Source organism: Mus caroli, unplaced genomic scaffold (assembly GCF_978045245.1).
Source record: "Mus caroli unplaced genomic scaffold, Mus_caroli_1 scaffold_2, whole genome shotgun sequence".
NCBI classification, from domain to species: domain Eukaryota; kingdom Metazoa; phylum Chordata; class Mammalia; order Rodentia; family Muridae; genus Mus; species Mus caroli.
In genome coordinates this window covers 18,540,935-18,561,802 of record NW_028227257.1, presented here as the reverse complement: position 1 = coordinate 18,561,802, position 20,868 = coordinate 18,540,935, and the positions used below count along the sequence as shown (strand labels likewise).

The 20,868-nt window shown below is 40.1% G+C and overlaps 1 protein-coding gene across 9 annotated transcripts in view; it reads right to left on the bottom strand.

The window, feature by feature from the left end:
- Chd6 (chromodomain helicase DNA binding protein 6) overlaps positions 1-20,868 on the bottom strand; it is a 162,763-nt gene that overhangs the window by 62,684 nt on the left and 79,211 nt on the right. For all 9 annotated transcript variants that reach the window (XM_085832597.1, XM_085832599.1, XM_085832592.1 and 6 more), the window contains 11 exons: positions 17,127-17,189; positions 16,287-16,345; positions 15,563-15,680; positions 12,542-12,628; positions 12,262-12,396; positions 8,415-8,536; positions 6,853-7,096; positions 5,440-5,616; positions 4,588-4,731; positions 1,484-1,739; positions 378-588 (listed from right to left, as the gene is read on the bottom strand). In XM_085832597.1, the coding sequence (XP_085688723.1) occupies positions 378-588; positions 1,484-1,739; positions 4,588-4,731; positions 5,440-5,616; positions 6,853-7,096; positions 8,415-8,536; positions 12,262-12,396; positions 12,542-12,628; positions 15,563-15,680; positions 16,287-16,345; positions 17,127-17,189 (1,616 nt within the window). The remainder of the gene's footprint in view (positions 1-377; positions 589-1,483; positions 1,740-4,587; positions 4,732-5,439; positions 5,617-6,852; positions 7,097-8,414; positions 8,537-12,261; positions 12,397-12,541; positions 12,629-15,562; positions 15,681-16,286; positions 16,346-17,126; positions 17,190-20,868) is intronic.

The window sequence follows — 20,868 nt, the reverse complement described above, 5'->3', positions numbered from 1 at the left end:
CAGAAACTTAAGGAGGCGGCATCTTCCAGGATATACTTCTATCACGCCACACAACAAAAATGTCACTCCGTCATTTCCTTAGCCTTTCCTAATGCTGCTGCAATTCTATTTCTTCCAACTGAAGTTAAATATAAACAAGTGTGGGATTTTTCTGAAGCAAAACAGTAACTCCACATTATAAAAGCTATGAATTTATTCCAGACAGTTAAACTTGAGACGACCTGGTCCTACGATTAACAATGGACTTTAGTCAGTGCTTAAAAAGATATTCTTTTACTCTAATGGTGAATGTTCTGTTGTTAAGACCTATGCGAATGGATGTTAAAGACATACACTGCCTGTAGTGGTGGGTGAGTGTGCCGATGAAGGAGCCTCACCTCCTCTGGATGAGATAATCTTCCAGGATGTCGAGACAGCGCACCATCTGAGAGAAGATGAGCACTTTGTGGCCCCCTGCAATGAGCTTGGGGAGAAGCTTGTCGATCAGCACCAGCTTCCCCGCTGCCTGGATCATGGCCTGCAGCTGGAAGTCAGAGGCTTCAGAGCTGTGGGCTTTTCTGAAATCTTCCAGAATCTTTTCCTCTGCCCCTGAAAAAGAATGGACAAAAAGCATTCTTGAATAAGATGTGACTAAAAACGTTCTTGGCTTTGTTGATTCTGGGCAAACAATGAATCCTGATTCTGCTGGATCAGCAGTCAGACTCCACGTGTGGTTTGCTGTGCACCCCTAGGAGTCAGTTTGCTGTAGCAGGAGGGCCACCTTGCTGTCCTAGAATTCCGTCTAAGAAACTCAAAGTCAGAGATGTCAAGTTCTAACCCAACTTACTCAGATAAAGAAAATTATCCAGAGAGTTCACACAAAGACTTTCACACGGCAGCGTATGCTAGCACAGGGGAGAGCGGAGAGGAGGATACACACTTGGGCTTCCTAGCCAGCCAGTCTAGCGAAACTGATAAACAACTGATTCAGTAAAAGACTATGTCTCAAAAACAAGGTACAGAGTGACTGAGGAAGATACTAGACGTGGATCTCTGGTACCCACCACCAACACCATTGTATTTTCCAATTAGTCAGGATATACTTCTGATAATGACTTCTGTTGATTAATATGACTGAACTTTTATGCACTTTTAATCTCATTGCTACATCATCATTCATTCAACTAAGTAACACACTTCTCTATTCTACAGCAAAGTTTGGGTTACAGGACAGGTCATAAGGGCAGAAAACTGGTAGGTAACACCCCTCTCTGCCAGGCATGTTTATAGAAGCCCTGCAGAAACAAAGAATCAGTAGATATTATTATACTATTCAGGCAGGTCCATCAACCTCTCTGAAGCTCTGTTCTATACTGTGTAAAAAGATAAAATATGTTCTAGTTTAGTATACAAAGAGAACTTAGCAAACAGGCCTTTCTTATTACTGGCTTTCAGCAGAGACCCATGCCTGTCCTGAGTTACTGCTCCCAATTGCTGGACTCACCATTGATCAGGTAGGGGTGGTTACAGCATTTTCTGAGCTCCATCATAGTATTGATAAGATTGGGCATGTTGTGTTGATTTGCACCTTTGGTCAGAAAGGAAAAGTTTTTCTCTAGGATAGCACGATAGTACTTTTTCTGGATATTGGTCAGTTCTACTTCAATGATGGTCTCTTGCTTAGGAGCAAGGTTCTTTTCCACATCATCTTTCAGGCGCCGAAGCATCATTGGTTTCAGGATAGACTGCAATTTCTTTACCTGTTCAGGAAAAGGAAAGCCATTTATTTGCTCAAGTGTGGACTAAATGATCACTATTGTATGTCAACACTCACTATAATCGCTTCAATATCATCATAGTATTGTGATCATAAAAATGACATAAAATGTCAGACTGATCCCTGAAAATGGGGACCTTACAATAATATCTGGAGGAAAAAGGGATATGGTTTCAGTCCACAAATTATCAGGAACCTATGTGGCAACCTCTTACGCGAGATAAAAAGGGGGAAGGAAGTCAGTACCTATTCTCTAGGATGGGGAAAACAAACCTTTCTTGTTCTTTTCGTAACACACACGCACACACACACATGCACAGAAGTTATATGGAGAATATTTTGTGTTGTTAGAAGGTACAAATGATACATTAAGAAGGAAGACTAAGACGCTGAAAAGGACAGAGTTAAGAACTTAGAGGCGGTTTGAAATGGAGGTACCATATGCCTTTTAAGTAACAGCAGCAGTGTTTTTGTTTAGAAGTAGGAGTGGATAAAGAATGTTGTATAGCAATATCATGGGAGCTGTCATTATGTGGGCCATTCAAAGCCTGGTAGTATTCTCTGCTATAATCTGGCTCTGAGTCTAAGAACCCACATCTGCACAAAGATCTCCATTCACTAGACTGCAGCAAGGGAACTCTCTCCCTCTTCCAGAAGACAATGACAGGATAGGTGGTTCAGAGTCAAAGCACCTGAGTTAATCTACATACAGCTCAAGTGTAGTACCAGCAAGATCAACCCTGATGAGAAAATAAAATAAAAACAGGAGAATACAAAAGAAATTAAGTTCTAAAGTCAGAAAGGGCTTGCTGTTCAACATTTCTATAAGGGGCAGGACCTGCTGTAGCACTGCTTCCTGAAGAAACACAGCACCACTTGCAGGGAGGTTAAAGAGATACTTAGTGAAACAGGTTTTAGACAATGATGAGCATGCTTTTATATTGTAAACAGACACTTCTGAGCTTATATGTATTGTGTTTTAAAATAAACATTTCTTCTTCAAACAGTAAGTAGAATGATGATTATCAGAGAGTGGGTCTGGGGAGATGTTGGTCATTTTAATTAGACAGAACGAAGTCAAGAAAGCTACTGCATAACATGGAAACTATAGTAACACGTATTCTTGAGGACTGCTCTGAGAGTGATTTTGAGTATTCTCACCACAAAAAGTACGATGGTAGTGTACTGCATAGGTTAAGTAGCCTGATTCAGCTACTCTACTATGTATATATATATATATATTTCAAAGGATATTGTACACACACACAAAAATGCAATTTTTGTGTCAATTAAAATAAACCAGATAGCTAATGAACTAATCCCAATTTTAAACCTAACTTTCTTTAGACCTTGATTATCTGAAGGCATTTAGGAATGTAGTTCCCCCAATGGGTGGAGAATTACTATGTAAGAGCCTAAAGAGGAAAACAGAGCTAGCTAATTGTTAAAGGTACGGACAAATGTCAATCTGCCACATGCCGGGTTCAGCTTTTGCCCTTCACTTGGTTCATACCTGAATCACTTAGAGTATACTACATGCCAGACACTGTGCTGGTCAATACAACAAACACAACTTTGGAGAAGATGTGGGCCTTGTCCTCAAGGAGATCATTGTCTAGGAAGAAGAAAAAATGCATACCACAAATTCAGTGCAATGGGAGAAGAGGATGTATTTCCAATGGTCCAAAAGTGGAGAGGGCTGGTGCTGGCTTTTGAAGGATCAACAGATATTGAAATGCAGAGGGGGAAAATTACATGTGCTTTTTAAATTTTTAATTTATTTTTTTACTGTTTTCAAAGTCTGACTTGCAGGACAAGTAAAAGCATCAGACTGGAACCAGAGCACACTCTTGACATCAGTTGGTCGTAGTCTCAAACCTTTGTGGTCTCCAAATTTTTTACACTACCACACTTTTGCAATGTTGCTAATCAATTTATAGAACTATGCCTTTCTTAAAATAAAAATGTGTAAGACTTCTGTTACCCTCTTGTTTTTCAACCCCCATTTCTCTTCCCACAACACATTCTAGCTCTTCTGGCTTTTCTTGTAGTACAGTCATCCTGTTCAGCCCGACCGGGTCACCTGTCACCACTGTGTGAGCTCCTGGCACTCAGTATTCTGAGCCCCCCTCTCGTGGACAGGAGTCAGTTTTCCTTTTTCATCATTGGAAACTTACCTATTGTAAAAGATTCTTACACTTGTACTGTCTCCCTTAGTCTAGATTCTTAAACAGGTCTGATCTTTGCTTTTACATTCACAACTCTGTTATTTTGTTCGTCTTATAGCATTTAAACTTGTTTGACACATTTTTATAATTCATAGTAAATATTTCTATCAACAATAGATGAATATTAATATTGTTTTAAATTGGGTCCAATAAACTAGACTTTTAACAGATCTTCAAAAGCAGGGAAAGTCCAGGCAATTGGGACAAAATTAGACTCAGTTACTCCACATGTATGGCTGGCTTCTTTTACTCACATTTGTGTAACGCATAAGAAGAGAGGCCCTGGAAACATGCTGCAGATTATGGAGCAGAAAAGACAAAGGAACAGGGAAGCAAAAGACAACAGCTTGCTACTGAGGCCAGAGCTACAAATCACATCAGTGAGAGTACAGGGCCTTCAGTGAAGCAGGAAATAATAATTCTTATTAACAACAAGAATTGCTAATAATTAGGTGCCTTTGTCAACATAAACAAATGAATACACAAAACAAAGGAGGCAATGCTCATTTTACAAGAGTAGGACTCTTAAAACATTCTGTCCTCATAGAGACTTGCACTTTTCTTAATCACTATATTGTCTCAATCCTTTAGGCTCCGAATTACCTGTTCTTCTGTTTTGAGATCGCCAAACTCCTCTAAGAAAGCAGTTTCTGAAGGGAACTGTGAGGGCTCTAGAAAGTTAAGCAAACTGAAGAGCTCTTCCACAGAGTTCTGCAAGGGTGTTCCTGTGAGCAGCACTTTGTGTTCCTATAAAAATGAGAGCAGATTGTGAACCATGTTGGAGCCACAAAAATAGTACATGTTTGTGGTGAAAAAATTAGCCAGGGTAATTTGTGTTTAGTTTCTGGCAAATCTTTAATGAAAAGACAGAGTACCAATATTGTATATGTGTAGAGTCATGAATAGGCCAATTTCCTTTTCACATCATTTCAGCAGCAATTTCATGAAAACTAGATCAACCATTCATTCACTCAAAATCACTAAGTGCCTATCCACTGTTACAAGGCAGTAATGTTAAAAGACTCAGGTTGGAGAGATGGCTCAGAGGTTAATTAAGAGCACTGACCGATCTTCCAGAGGTCCTGAGTTCAATTCCCAGCCACAACATGGTGGCTCACAACCATCTATACTGGGATTTGATGCCCTCTTCTGGTGTGTCTGAAGACAGCTACAGTGTACTTGTATACATAAAATAAATAAATAAATCTTAAAAAAAAAAAAAAAAAAGAAGTCTATCCTCTCTGGCACCAATTCATTCAGGACCAAGAAACAAACTATAAACACCTCGCAGTTCCAGGTTGCAAATTCCATGTTATTTTAGTGCTTTCTAGGCCCCCCCAGGGAATCAATCTATGGCACAAAGGATGTAGACGTGCACAAGGCCTTGGGATACTCCCTCCATTCTGAGTAGAAGGAATTTATGTTTATTTATGTAAAAAGCTAGCTAGCTCTCACCAGGGCCATGAGCTTTAACCCTTCCAGAAGCTTGCAGTTCCTATTCTTCAATCTGTGGGCCTCATCAATTATCACACAGCTCCAGTGAATTTTCTTCAGCTCTGGGCAATCTGCCAGGATCATCTCAAATGTCGTGATGACGACATGGAACTTGAAGACTCCTGAAAGGGGGTTTCCCTGAGGATGACAAGCCAAAAGCAGAGCTTTACACCACAGCTACTGAATTCTGCTAATAGTAGACTTGAGAGAAACAGCATAATTCAATGACAGAAGAGATGCCAATATATCCTGTTTTCTCTCATATAAAAAATGAAAAAAAAAACAAAAACCGTAAGAATGAACCGGCTGTTTAAATGAGAGAAAACTCAGAATATCAAGGAAATGAATTTATGAGTCACTGGCCTCATGAAGTTAAGACAAAATGAGGGCAACAGGGAGCTTTTCATTTCTTAACTATGATCCGAAGGAAAGCAGCTAGGACTCATGAATTATCTCCAGCTGGAGTCTACCTAACCCTAATACTTTCAACACTCAAGAAAACCCTCTGCTACGTAAGTTTACCTTATAACTCAGGTGCTAGCACAAACTCCGGTAGTGCTGTGCATGTGCCTAGTGGACAGGTACACCCCTGTCTTGCTGTCTGTCTAACTGCTGCCATCACATCTCAGAGCTGCCCAATAATGAAGCAATATAAAATTTCTGCCAAGCAATTATCAGCATTGTCTGAAGCCCTGGTTTTCCTCTGCCTGATTATTTAATTTTTACTTTAGTTATGACAATCAGTGCCCAGTAAAAGTACAGACCCATACTTCGTTAACTGATTACTATAACAAAAGCATAACAAAGCTGTATTTTCAACATGAAACCCGTATTTTACCTTTCTCTATCCAATTTCTTCATTTTCTCTACTAATTCCCTGGGCTCAAATTCTAAACACCATGTATTTTTAAAAAGAAATTTTTTTTGTTGTTGTTAGTTTTGAGACAGAGTCTCACTATGTAGCCTTGGCTGGCCTGGAACTTGTTATGTAGATCAGGCAGACTGCAAACTCAAGAGATCTGCTGCATCTGCCTCCCGGGGATTAAAGGAGTGTACCATCATGCCTGACTCACACACTTATTTTTATTTTCTTTAATAAGTATGTAACAGTCGAGACAAAATCTTTTGCACACAAAAGCAACTTCACAGACTAGCCAATAAGCCAAGTTTTCAGTGCTGAAAAAAAGACCTCAGATACACCTCATGGGGATAAGAAAGCATTTCTTTAATCTGTGTTATCATAGTCTTACACAGAAGTCAGCCTCAGCAGATAGAACTCGACAAACAAGCCAACAGCAGCTAGAGATACGGGTTGGAGCCCCTGAAGGCAAGTGGCAGAAAGGCAGGTCTGAGGTTTTGGGTAGAGAGGCTCACCTGCGCGTCTCTGTATACCATTTCATACTGCTGGATCATCTGCCTGCTGATCTGGCTGCCGTGGTACACAATAGCATTCATCTCCGTCCATGTCCGGAATTCTCGCTCCCAGTTAGTGATGGTGGAAAGTGGGGCAATGATGAGAAAGGGGCCGTGGATTCCCCTGACAAAGATTTCTGAAAGGAATGCGATGGACTGGATGGTTTTCCCTAGGCCCATTTCATCAGCCAATATACAGTTTTTTCTGCAGAGGGTAAGAAGTATGGGTAATTCATTACCAACATAGGGAAATTACAGAGGCTAGTTATAACTAAAACTCTGACCTGTGAGGCTAATGAAGGCTTTATAATTTCATAGTGATCAAATTAAGGCTAGTTTTATAATTATTTAGACTCTGCTTATGCCAATTTATGAGAATATTTCTAAAACAACGCTTTTAGAATAGAAACTAAAAATATTATAAAACAATATTAAGGGGAAATGTCAATAACCCAGGCTGGATCATTTAAAATTTAATTTTTAAATTAATTTTTAAGATAGCATACATGCCATTGTGTATGTCGTTATTTTTGGTTCTTCTTATCCCTGTCCCGGCGCTGTTCTCCATTTCCCCACAGAGAGCCTGTTTTTTTTCTGTGTCACACATATTCAACTGTACTCAACTGTACTCATGAGGGAACACCTGTGATTCTTTAAGACAGTTTTTAGAACTGCAAACTTCCTTGACACCAAAGTAAAGATGGAAAGGAGTCCCACTGTGTAGCCTCTGTGTTAACAAATGACAACATTTTAACCTACATAATAAATTCCTTCACATGAAAGACTATAAACATTGCTATCTTCCGGTGATGAGAAGCAGGATGGTGGTCCTGGAAGACAAGTTACTGCATCTGGTCTCACTCCCTCACTGTTCAGACCCAAGACCTGGTTTAGTTGGGTAAGTTATGCTCTGGGTCACACTGTAAGTAGCAGAAGCTACACTAGAACATTAGGCCACTTGAATCCTTTTTAAGTGTGTTTTGCATTACAATGCATTAATTTAAAAATAACTGAATGGGATACAATAGCCAATCATAAGAAAATCTCGAGTTATGTTTTCCAGATTTCATCTGGTTCCTTTAGATTCTAATAAGAACCAGAATAAAATTAAGTAACAGCTGAGTGACAAATAGTGGAGTGAGTCTAGAATCTAGATATGTTCTCTTTCACAGACTTTAAATTGAGGAACAGTGGGCGTAACAACTTAAGTTGTGTGGTAGCACAAAACTGTAATTCTAGCACTTGGGAGGAAGAAGAAGGGGTCAGGAGTTTAAGGTTTTCTTAGTATACAATACCGAATTTGATTGAGACTACCTGACCACATTAGACCCTGTATCAAACCCAGCCAGCCAATGCCCACCCTCAGAGCTTCGTCACTATCCTTTGGGTCAGACCGTGCCCTCTACTCATTTCTCCTTTAGTTGTTTGGGAATGATTCCAGATCCAGTGTTCTAAGCCTCAGGGTACCTCAGGTCAAGGCAACGAAGGCAGCTGTAGTGTGTGAGCTGGCTCAGGACCCTCACCTGTTGTACCAGTTGAAAAGAAGCCAGTTCATCCCCTCGAGTTGGTACTCTCGCAGCCGGTTACTGTTCCTATACTCACGGGATGTCTCCAGTTTCTGCCATGCATCAGAGGCAGGTCGTTCCTAGGGAGGGAACAGAGAGCGCAGTGCACAGAGGTGTTAAACAACACAGAACCATTGGCAAGATAGCAAATCCCAAATGCTGTTCTAAGGACAGATTCAAATTGCTGTTTTCTTTTTTTGGATGTTTTCTTTATTTACATTTCAAATGTTTTCCCCTTTCCAGGTCTCCCCTCTGGAAACCCCCTCTCTCATGCCCCCTCCCCCTGCCTCTAAGAGGGTGCTCCCTTACCCCCCTACCCACTTCCACCTTCCCATCCTGGCATTCCCCTACACTGGGGCACTGAACACCCTTAGGCCCAAGGGCCACTCCTCCCACTGATGTCCAACAAGGCCACATCCTCTGCCACATATGCAACCGAGCCATGGGTTCCTCTATGTGTATTCTTTGGTTGGTGGGCCAGACCCTGGGACCTCCCCGGGGCCTGGCCGGCTGACACTGTTGCTCCCCACATGGGGCTGCAAACCCCCTAGCTCCTTCTGTCCCTTCTCCAACTCCTCCATCAGGGACCCCGAACACAGTACAATGGTTGGCTGCGAGCATCCACCTCTATATTTGTCAGGCTCTGCCAGAGCCTACCAGGAGACAGCCATATCAGGCTCCTGTCAGCAAGCACTCCCAGCATCTGCAATAGCTTCTGGGTTTGGCCACTGTATATGGGATGGATCCCCAGGTGGGACAGTCTCTGGATGGCTTTTCCTTCAGTCTCTGCTCCACACTCTGCCTCCATATTTCCTCCTGTGAATATTTTATTCCCCCTTCTAAGAAGCACTGAAGCATCTATACTTTGGTCTTCCTTCTTCCTGAGCTTTATATGGTCTGTGGATTGTATACCATGTGTGTTCTTTTGTGACTGGGTTACCTCACTCAGGATATTTTCTAATCCCATCCATTTGCCTGCGCATTTCATGAAGTCATTGTTTTTAATAGCTGAGTAGTACTCAATTGTGTAAATGTACCACATTTTCTGAATCCATTCCTCTGTTGAGGTATATCTGGGTTGTTTCCAGCTTCTGGCTGTTATAAATATGACGACTATGAACATAGTGGAACATGTGTCCTTATTACATGTTGGAGCATCTTCTGGGTATATGCCCAAGAATGGTATAGTTGGGTCCTCAGGTAGTACTATGTCCAATTTTCTGAGGAACTGCCAGACTGATTTCTAGAGTGGCTATTGTTACTTTTCTTAATGGTGCTACATTCTCTAACTTTTGCCATATTATGAATATGAACTCAGAAATACGCCTGCCCCTGCCTCCCGAGTGCTGGGATTAAAGGCGTGTGCCACCACGCCCGGCTGCATCTTTACTCTTTTATTTTGCCATTTGAAATACCAGTTTCTAAAATGCAGTCACCTTGTGAATATTAATGAGGCCACATTATTATATATAAAGTTTTTTAAAAGATTTATTATTTTAAAAAGTATGTTTGTAAAATAATAAATCTTTTTAAAAACTTTATAATATATATATAATAATAATGGTGGCCTCATTAATATTCACAAGGTGACTGCATTGCGCACAACTTTAATCCCACCACTCCGGAGGCAGAGGCAGGCGGATTTCGAGTTTGAGGCCAGCCTGGTCTACAAAGTGAGTTCCGGGACAGACAGAGAAACCCTGTCTCAAAAAACAAACAAACAAACAAAAAAAGTGTGTTTGTATGTCTATTTCTGTGTGTGCACATGAGAAAGTACAGTGCCTGGGTGTCCAGAAGTGGGCGGGTGTCAGATGGACTGCAGGTGCAGTGACACGTAATTGCGAACTGGCCGACAAATGAACCTGAGTTCTCTGTAAGAGCAATACATGCTCTTAACCCTCTCTCCAGCCCCTTATATATTAAGTTTCAAGACAACGATGGAGCTGTATCTATACTGTTCATTATTTTTCCATAGGCTGTTCATCTACTGCAATAAAACCTTTCTTTAATCACTGAAGCTATGTGTCTGATGAGAATTATTTCTAAAGTTGTCTTTGCTGAGGTAGTAGAGCTGGCTTAATGAGAGAAGTACATGTCATGTAAACATGAACACATGAATGTGGACAGCTAGTCCCCCACAAAAAGCTACGCCTGGCCACGTACATCTACAATGAAGTGCCAAGTAAGGAGTGGTAGGGCAGAGATGGGCGGATCTTTGGAGATAGGTCAGCCAGTTTAGCCAAGCGGTAAGCTCCCTGTTACAACCCCTTCTCTTCCTGCAACAACTAAATGGGTAAATAAACAAGGAAATAATGTGAAAACCAACACAAGAAGACATTATGTGTGCATATATACACAAGAAATGGCTCTGTGATTGTATCTTACTACTCTAAGTTTAGACTCAGTTTTTTAAAAAATTACTATGGAATTTCAGTTAAGATGGCAGTGCTGATTTACTTGGAAGACTATTTAAATCTTTATATATTGAGCTTTCCTATAGGATTCATATTTCTTATTTACACATAGGCACAACTTTTTAGTTTATAAACTAAGTGTCTGAAGTGACATTTTAAGATCTTCAATCCTTAGCTATCAGTTAGAAATAAGGATACTAGATTTTCATTTTTCTATATAGCAATTTTAGTCTTTACTTTGAATTACTACAATGGGTTTATACCTAACATATACTGTTAATAAAGCTGAGCCATTCGCATGCAGTATCTGAAAAATAACTTCCATTCTGTCACGTATACCTGAAGTTTAACATAAGCTATCCATGACCTTCCAGATGTGACAACTCACCTACAGATCACTTCTGCTGCGTGAGACTGAGCTCTCTCACATGGCAGAGGAGGATGTTAGCAGCAGCACACTTGTAGTCACCATTTCAGCTTAGAATTTTAAATGTGCGTTTCAGTGAGAATAAGCTAGGAAAACGGGAGAAGTGCAACAGAGGCCACTGCAGCTCACTGAGAGGAAGTGATAGGAGACTCCAGAAGGAAAGGAGGGAGACTTACTATGGCAAAGTCTGGACAAAGACACTCATTCCTGTTCTCACTAGCCCACCCTGTCCCTTCATAGCAATCACTTCCAAAACCATCCAGCCTGGATCCCTGAACCCAATGCCACTCAGGCCACTGGGAACTCTACAAGGTAAGGTAATGATGCAAAATTAAATAACTGGCTATTTTTATATAAAAATGGTGATAGAACAAAAATACCAAAAACAGATCACTAAAGTCTACAGTTACATTCTTTTTAACAAGTGATCTTTTCAGGATAGTTCTATCCTAACAAGGCTCTGATTCCAATTCTGCCTCCTTTTAATCGCTGATACAAAAGACCCAGAATCAGAAGAGCCAACAATAAAGCTATCTCAGAATTCTATGCCTTCTCTTTGAGGTTCCAGGGATCCATGAAGGACCATTACCAGTCTCTCACCTTAAGAATATTCTAGTTGAGGGGGTGTGGGTGGGTGTTAAAAACAATGAAAAAAGACCATGGAAGGAGCAAGAGATTCAAAACAGGGAGCTACACCCATCTCCCCTGCATTCCATGTTACTGGTACCAAGGGACTGGTGCACTCCAAGGATTCTAAGCACATGCCCAAGCTTCTTACCAGTTACACATGTTAAAACAGATCAGAACAAGTGCTGTGCAGGATGCAGATGAAGTTTGTCAAGGGGAGGGAACATCAAAGGTAAGACACTTCAGAAGCCACTCAGAAACCCAGTCAAATACACATCATTATTACTAACTTCAAAATTTTATGTTATAAGAGGTATCAGACATGTTGATATATTACCACATGTTTAACTTCAGGGAGAATTTGTAGAGATTCAAATTCTTTCACTTTTGCAGGATCCACATCTTCTTCTAGCTCCCAGGTGCTTTCTTCATATGGCAGGGAGCACCATTTTACCAGGTAATGTGTTACTTCCTGGTGGGAAAATACAAGAAACTTGGTGAAGTAGTCAACCTGCATGAGAACGCATGAATGCCATTAAAACAGACCATTTTTGATGAGACATAATGTGAGGAAAGAAGTGACATACTTTACGAAAGGAAAAAGGCAACACACCTACCTCCCCTGTTTCTGCATCCTTGGTGTGGGCCACTTCTAAGATACGATCAATTTCTATATAATCTGGATTGAACAAGTCTTCATCAGGCTGAGGTAAACAGAGTAGAGTTAAGATGTGCAGTTTTCTTCCCTCAACTCTAGCAACCAGTGTGTCACTTTTAAGTGGCCCCTACTATGGACTCTTTCCAGAAAACAGACCGAAGAGCTGTGCTTGAGAATAAGTCATCTCACAGACATTTCTGAAAGACTGACCTCAAATTCTGCTCTTCATGACTAAATTTAAAGGATCCAAACCATTATATAGTCTGAACCGTGGCCAAGTAACACCGTCTATAACAATATGAAAAGGCCGGGTTAAGGGATCCCTCTGTCTTAGAGCTCACTGTTGCCTTGGTGACTTGGAATGATAATTTCCTTTTTGTAACACTGATAAGGTTCTATTTCCTGATTTATGTGGTAGTTACACATGTTTTATTTTGTAAAAAACCAACTGGGATGTACACTTTGAATTAATTAACATATTTATGCATATTATACTTCCAAAGAAGGATAGATTCGGTCACATTTAAAAGTAGTGAATGTGTATCCCAAGTTCTGCCAAGTGCTTCCCTTTAACCCTTACAGAAGAAAAGGTTTTACTGGTACTTTATGCCTGAATGAGGGGAGAGATGCTGAGCAAAGGCTATGTATGGTATTTATGTGCGTATGTATGTATGATATATGTATGATTTGAAATAATGAGCATGAAGATGATCAACCCAAAATTCAAAATTCATATCACAAGAATATTACTTATCATTTATCCAAGTTGCTAATACAAATGCCCAATAGTTAAAGATCCTTTCCACTATCACTCATCCTTACTTCTATGATATACTCCAACCTTTTAAAAGTCTATTCCTGGAACTAGAGATGGGTCTGTGGCTAAGAGCACTGGCTGGACTGACCCAGGTTCAATTCCTAGCATTCTTTCCTACCAGTTCAAACTCCTGTCATATTATTATAAGACACACTCAACACCAAGGAAAAATCATTCCTATGGGACTGCATCAGAAAGACAGAGTACTGTACCACTAAGTTTAAATTTGGTCTGTCTGCCTGTCTATCTATCTATCTACCTACCTACCTACCTATCTACCTACACTGAAAAGTCTGAAGCAAGGAACTGGTGTAATGAGCACTGACCCATGCCTAGCTCCAGTAATAAGAAAGACACAGGCTCTGTCTGCCTCAAAGTGCTTAAAATGGAAGAACCAGACATGTAAACAAGTTAGTTCATTGCAATACTTGCTAAAACAGAGATGTGCAATACATGTTCTGAGAAACAGAATATAATATCCAACGGTTCACAACAGTCCTCATTAAGTCATCACCTTCCTTCCCCCAACACTCTATTTCAGAGGAACATGTTATTAAAAAACAGTTCTCATAAGCTTATCCACCACAGAGTCTGGCCAAACTGTAATTTTACTGGAAAGTGTGTGTGTAACTGAACCCAGGGCCTCAGACACCCGAGACAAGTGCCACAGCAGTGGGCTACATCTTTAGCACTAACTGTGAGGTTATATCAGAGGGATCAAAAGCTCATGTCCTCCTGAAGGAACTTATCACTAGCAGAAAAGGACCACAATGTGAATCACAGCTGGGTGAATGGATGAGCAATTTACAATGACTGATGGCACCTGCGTGCCCTCTTAGGATCTAGTAAGACTATAGTTTAAAAATAATTTTTATTGTCTCTTTCCTTCAAAAATTATTTGCATAAAACCATACATTACACATAAGAAAGACACTAGTGTTAGAATTCCACCGACCAGAGACAAATGATAGGATATTATGTTATTTACTCAGGAGAGTTCCTATGGATTGCATTCTGGTGTTTCTTTCCTCCTGCACTCTAGTATGAATGTGCCATGTACTGTCAGAGCCTGTGTCTGTTCTTGTTTTCTTATATTTAGCCAACACCACTTTATAACACTAAGCATATTTCCAAATCACCAATAATTTTCTTTAGTATTATTATTAAATGTATAGTATGGCATACTATAGGATATGTCACTTAGCAAATGGCAGTTATCCAACATTGCATTTGCTTTTAATTTTTCACCGAATAAGCTACTTTTAAAATAGCCAATTCTTTGTTCAAAGACGCGATGCTTTCTTTAAGACACGTGACAGAACCAGACTCTACAGGAGAAAGGACATGCGGATTTAGGACATCTGATGGGTCAGACCTACTTGTGCTCACAGTCAGTACAAGCCAGGGTCCCTGCCCTATGCTCTTGCCAGTAATGGCTAACCACCTGTACAGCTTTAAATACCTTTAAAACCCGTATCTAATAAATAAAAACTGGAAGATTTCAATTTTGTTTGCGCTTCTTCTGGTTTCTATGGAAGTCAAACATTTGGTATGCTTAATGACCTGAACATTTCCTTCTCTCTGACTTCCCTGCGCATTTGTCCACTTCTTCCACTTCAGGCCTGGTACTTTTCTTATTAAAGCTGTCTGGCAAATGTCTGTGTAGGCACTTAACTTATATGTATGTGTAAATACGAAGATTCCTTTGTTGAACAAAAATGTATGCTGTACCAGTATGGACGTGTGTGTAATTAGGGAGAAATCATACACAGACTCTCCCTGTATTTTCTATTTACTTGAGATGCTTGTTGTGCCTACTGAACCAACAGATTTAACACGCAAACTCACTAGTCTTTTCTTGTGTTTTGAAATTCTCAAGCTTAATTATTTATTTTTTCTAACATTTATAGCTTTTTGTTTCTGAATGTCCATTGTTGGAGGAGGGCCTACAACTGTATGTATACTGTTCTCATACTATATATTGTCCAAGCTGTCAGTTTAGAAAGTTTAGTGAATACGTGGTTATGTTCAGTTTATCAGCACCCATATCAGACTTGACCAATAGAGTTACTCAGTAATTTAGTTTGAGCTTAGAAAGTCAGCCTAGGTATTCAATGCAGAAAGATAAGCAGTAGTGAAGTGAGTTAATATACATTGTTTCACCTCAGTGAAAATGTGCTTCATCTGGGCCTGTTTGTTCCTAAATCGCTTGATCTTCTGTGCGATGCGGGGATCCTTTTCCAATTCTTCCATTGTGGCCCATTTACAATGTAAATAGGAACTATCCAAAGACACACAATTGTGAGACAAACAGCAAAATATTATTAAGGCTTCAATAAAAAGGATGGCCATACTTTATACACAGAAACAGCAGCTGTGACACTGCTGGGCACTGCTTAGAAAGGCCTTGTTTTTAGAGCAATTAATAGAAGATTAATTTCTAATCACTAATTTCTCTGCAAGTTCCACTGAAACTGACTCAACAGACAAAGGGGCAGGTTTACCAGACAAACTATCAGTGAATGTAGGCAGGTAGCAGAAAGGAGAGAAATCAAGAAGGAAAAATATACACCACTGAACAGCTTGTTCACCTTGGGTGCACTTGAGAAATGCCCAGGGAAGTTTTAAAAACACGTCAGTCCTCAGGGCACACTCTGACTAGAATCAACTGGTCTTGGCTGGAACAAGGCCTTTGGTAGTTTTGAAAGCCTCCCAGATGATTCTATATAAACCTAAATGAGTAACATTGCCTAAGATGAATTTAACTCAGTCAAGGTCGTGCCTTAGGGTCCAGTTTCTGAAAATATAGAAGACCCTTTAGTGTCATGGGAAAGAAAGTTTTATTCATATAAAATTCAAATACATGCAGCATATCAAACAGACGTACAAATTTCTATACTTAACGTAGAAAAGCTCTAGGTCAAATGGAGGTTCTCCTGGGTGAACCTGTAAACCAAGAATAAGCAGTTATCAGTCCATACCTCAGGAAGGTCATTCATACAGGCCCAAACAAAACAGGTGAACCAACCAATACCTATGCCTCATTTTGGGAGGGATTTCTGAGAGGAATTTCTATTATCACAAGTCTTTTCTTACAAGCTAACAGCTAATCCTAACCCCAAATTTTCCAAAAATCCAATAGAATAAAGGGGTATGGAAAAGGGGCCTTTTCTAGCATCTGTTTAATGTCCATGTGGAAAAAGCTTTCAGTCCAGGCTGGCCCAAGACCCAGAAATGTATGGACCACAGCCTGGTGCAGAAGGAACTTAAGTTCATCTTTTGCTGGCTTCCCCTGCTATTCTCTCTCCAAATGGCAATAACAACAAGCCTGCTCTGCAGGAAAGATAACCTACATCTGATTTGGAACCAACACACTGCCTCAGTCATGAAACGTGCTCTTGGGGAGTCCTAAGACGCCCAAGACACCTAAAGAAAATTCCCCAATGTTTCCTGTTACGATTGCCCATCCACCTCTTCTTGGCCCCGATGACATTTTTTGGGCTCCACCAACAAAGAGATAAAAATACCTTTGTTAGGGTCTTAATCGAGAAAACTATCAACTGAGTCACTTAAGACATTTAAGAACTAAGTGTCCTAAAACCCTTCACAAGGACAATGTTCTTCTCATTGTAGCTAAGGATGAATAGTTAGTTCTCCAGGCAAACCCTTTTTTACTAGGAGGCTGTGTTTGTTAGTGACAAAGAAACATTAAACAGGAGCTACCGACCTCCTGGACAGTCTTAGATGCCAGGATCTTCTCAATTATGTTTGCATCATCTTCTGGAGGCTCCTGAAGACAGAAATTAAAAAAAGTTATAGGAAATAATGTCTCAGAGAATAACTCTAAGTGGAGGCTGAGTTCAGAGGAGTTTCTGACCTCAGGGATTTGGAGTACCTGTATAGACTACTGCGAGAATAGCTGTAATTAAAATATCTGAAATCTACAACTCATCTAGCTTCATGTGGACACTCAAAAGATTTTAGATTTTTAAAAAAAATTTGCTCAGAGATGTTTAGCTTGTAACACTATCACTATGACTTCACTCAAAGACAAATCATAGGGCTGGCAAGAGGGTTCAGATGGTAAGACCTCTTGGGACACAGGTCTGACCACCTGACTTGGATCCTGGGTACCACAGTGGAAGAAGACTGATGACTGAAACACATACACACACACACACACACACACACACACACACACACACACACACACACAGAGAGAGAGAGAGAGAGAGAGAGAAATTTAAAATAAAAAACATTATAGACTTTGAGTACTGAAGCCTCCCTAAGAAAGTATTTTGCAAAGCTAGAATTCAAACAGTAGGGTTCTAAGTTCTCAGGCATAGCCCTTATTATACAAGCAGAAAAGTCTCGGGGTGTAAGGCTAAAGAACCAATAAAACTGCTCCTAAGATTTTCTTTATTTGTAAAAGTTACACATTTTGATGTGTAAAATTATCTAAAATAGAAATATCTCAGGGTGAGGGTGGGCACAGTGGCTAAAGCCACTTGCTATGAAACGTAACCAGAGTTTGATGCTAAGACCCCATGGTGGAGAGCAGTGACTTTCACGAATTGTTCTCTGATCTCCGTCCATCACGTGTATGCATGATACAAGGAGTAAATATATGTAATAAAATTAAATTAAATTAAAAAGTACCTTGGGATTCATAAGATGTCAGTTTTAATACTATCAACTACTGACTTCAGCAAAGTTAATTACTATCCTTGCTTTCTGCATAATAGCTGTAGAAAAAAATATATAACTAGTTTACTAGGATAAAACAGCACATGAAAACAGTTTGAACTATAAAACCAAGGCATAATCAACTTATATTAAACTGCTGTTTCACTGAAATTCCAACTGAAAATCTATTCCTTCCTTCCGAGCCTAGTCACACACCAAAGTTCCAGGCCCCTGATCTCCATGAAATCTTTAGAGTATTCATGCTGGGCAGTGGTGGTGCACACCTTTAATCCCAGTACTTGAGAGGCAGAGGCAGGCGGATTTCTGAGTTCTAGACCAGCCTGGTCTACAGAGTGAGTTCCAGGACAGCCAGGGCTACACAGAGAAACCCTGTCTTGAAAAAAGAAAAGATTTTTCATGCCTCAGAAACACCCGAGTGGAACCCGGCAGTCTTAGAAGGGATTCTGTGTTAGAGTTCCCTGGTGTTTAGTCTTCTTTCTGACTTTTCAGTCTCCTTTTTGTGTTTTCATGTGTTCTATGACCTTCCCAGACCCACTTTAATCTAAAACTGGAAGTATAGATACAAATGCTCACTATGACAACCTGACTAGCTAGAACATTCCAGAAAGATGATTTGTGCTGCATGTCAATTTCAAGCTACTTATTCTAAGGTTCGACTATCCCAAAGGCCATACCACTATAGAAAACACATTTTAAAAATAATCTTAAGCTTTTTTCAGAAAAAGAAAAGTGATGATAGTTAAAAACAAAATAAGAAAAGACAAGGAAGGCAAATGGCAGTGAAATGATGAGGCACACCAAGCAAGCAGGCAGACACTCCCAGAACCTCAGCTGGAGCCTCGGCTACGCTAGACACCAGCAAAGCCAGTTATCTGCCTGTCTGTCTCTCCTAAAGCTAAGGTTACAGGCGTTTGTGGGGGGTTCCTGGCTTATTATAGGGACACTGGGACCAGAACATGGGTCCTCACGATTACAGGGCAGGTGCTTCTTAACCACAGAGCCCTCTCTATAATAATAGTGTGTCCTTTACTTAAAACAGATTTTAATCCAAGCTAGTCACACTTCCAATGCTCAATCGGCACATGTGGTTGTCAATGTCTATACTGGGCAATACAGTTCTATTCTGTTCTACTGATGTATCAACCTATCTTCAAAGCAAAACTATTTATTCTGATAGCTTAATTATCACTGTTTTTCCTGTTTACATCTGACATATTTATATGGTATCACCTTACGGCAGATGAGTATGCAGAATGGAAGCAAATAAAAATAGAAACAAGGGAGGGGGGCCTATGAAGAAAAGGGAGGTAGGATTACGTATTAGTTTAATGATCTGTATGCTAGGGATAGTGCGAGTGGAGACAGGAAGGAAAATAGTAGTAACTTTGTGTGTGGGCTGCAGATGGGATGGAGAGGTGGAAACTTCAGGGGGTGCAGCTCCTCACACTAGGTCTTGCTGCAGGCTGACAAGCAGAGTGAGTCCAGTCATGGCTCTCACTGAACCTGGAGTCCACAGACTAGCTAGACTGATTAGCTGAATGGCTGCCAGGTTATGTTTCTCTTTGTCCCCTTTCCTAAGTGCTAGGGTTACAAGCCAAAAGCCACCTGGCTTTTATGTGGGTGCTGGGGATCCACACTAAGCCTTCCTGCTTGTACAAGAAATCACCAACGAAGCTGACTCCACAGTCCCAACCTTTTACTTCTTCTCTGCTTTTCTGTGACAGCCAGGGCCTCTAATGCACTTAATAATATAAATGAGTATACTGAGAGTTGTCTTCTCACTCCCAAATCCTAAGGGAATATATTAAATACTGTACTATTTAATATGTTATAAGCCATATTTTCCCCCAATAGCTCTTGAAATGTCATCTTTAGTTTCCAGAATATAAGCTATGCCTAGGTAAAAATTTTCTTCATATACTCTTCCTGCTTAAGGATCACCAGACTGCAAGTCTATTGCTGATATTTTCACCAGTTTATTAAACTCGGTCATTAATTCTGTCTTCGACTGTTGCTCTGCTCACATTTCTTCTCTGCTTAAGAGTGCACTCAGAAGGGCCTTTACACTGAATTCTGCTTCTCTTCATGTTTTGCTCTTATCAAGCTGTGCTACATTTAGAAAAATTTCATTGATGTCTTCATATTCACAAATCTTAACTTCAGTTTTATCTACCCTGCTTTTAAATCTTTCCATGTATTCTGAATCTTATGAAGTGATTTCATAATTCTAAATGGTTGATTTGTCCTAACAGGCTTACTTCTCTATTGGAAATGTGTCCATCTTTCCCAAAATCTATCATTCAGTTATTTTCAACTTCTTTTCTATTACCTCACTAGTTGTGTCATGTCTGTTTTCTAGGAACATCTACTTACTGTTATTCTATGTTGGACACTGAGGATAAAGAACATAATAGTTGCAAGTAATAGTGTCTGTCACAGTGTTTCCTATCTTTTCAGACACAGGAGGAAGAGGGCAGACTATACCATCTAGTCAGCTGAGTTGGGTAAGGCCTAGGAAACTGTTAACATTTAATCCAAGAAAGAAAAAAAAAAAAAAAACCACAACATTCCTAACCATTCAAACAGTTTCACCTTTCCTGAAGGTCTCAGTCTTTCTGGCCAACACTGATCCTTAGCTTCCAGAACCATTAAGTACCTTCAGAGAAGACAACTAAAGACTGTGAGTTCACCTCTTCATTGCCTAAGATTTTAAATTTCTTATTTCTAATTTCTATGTCCACAGCTATCAAATGCCTTAACAA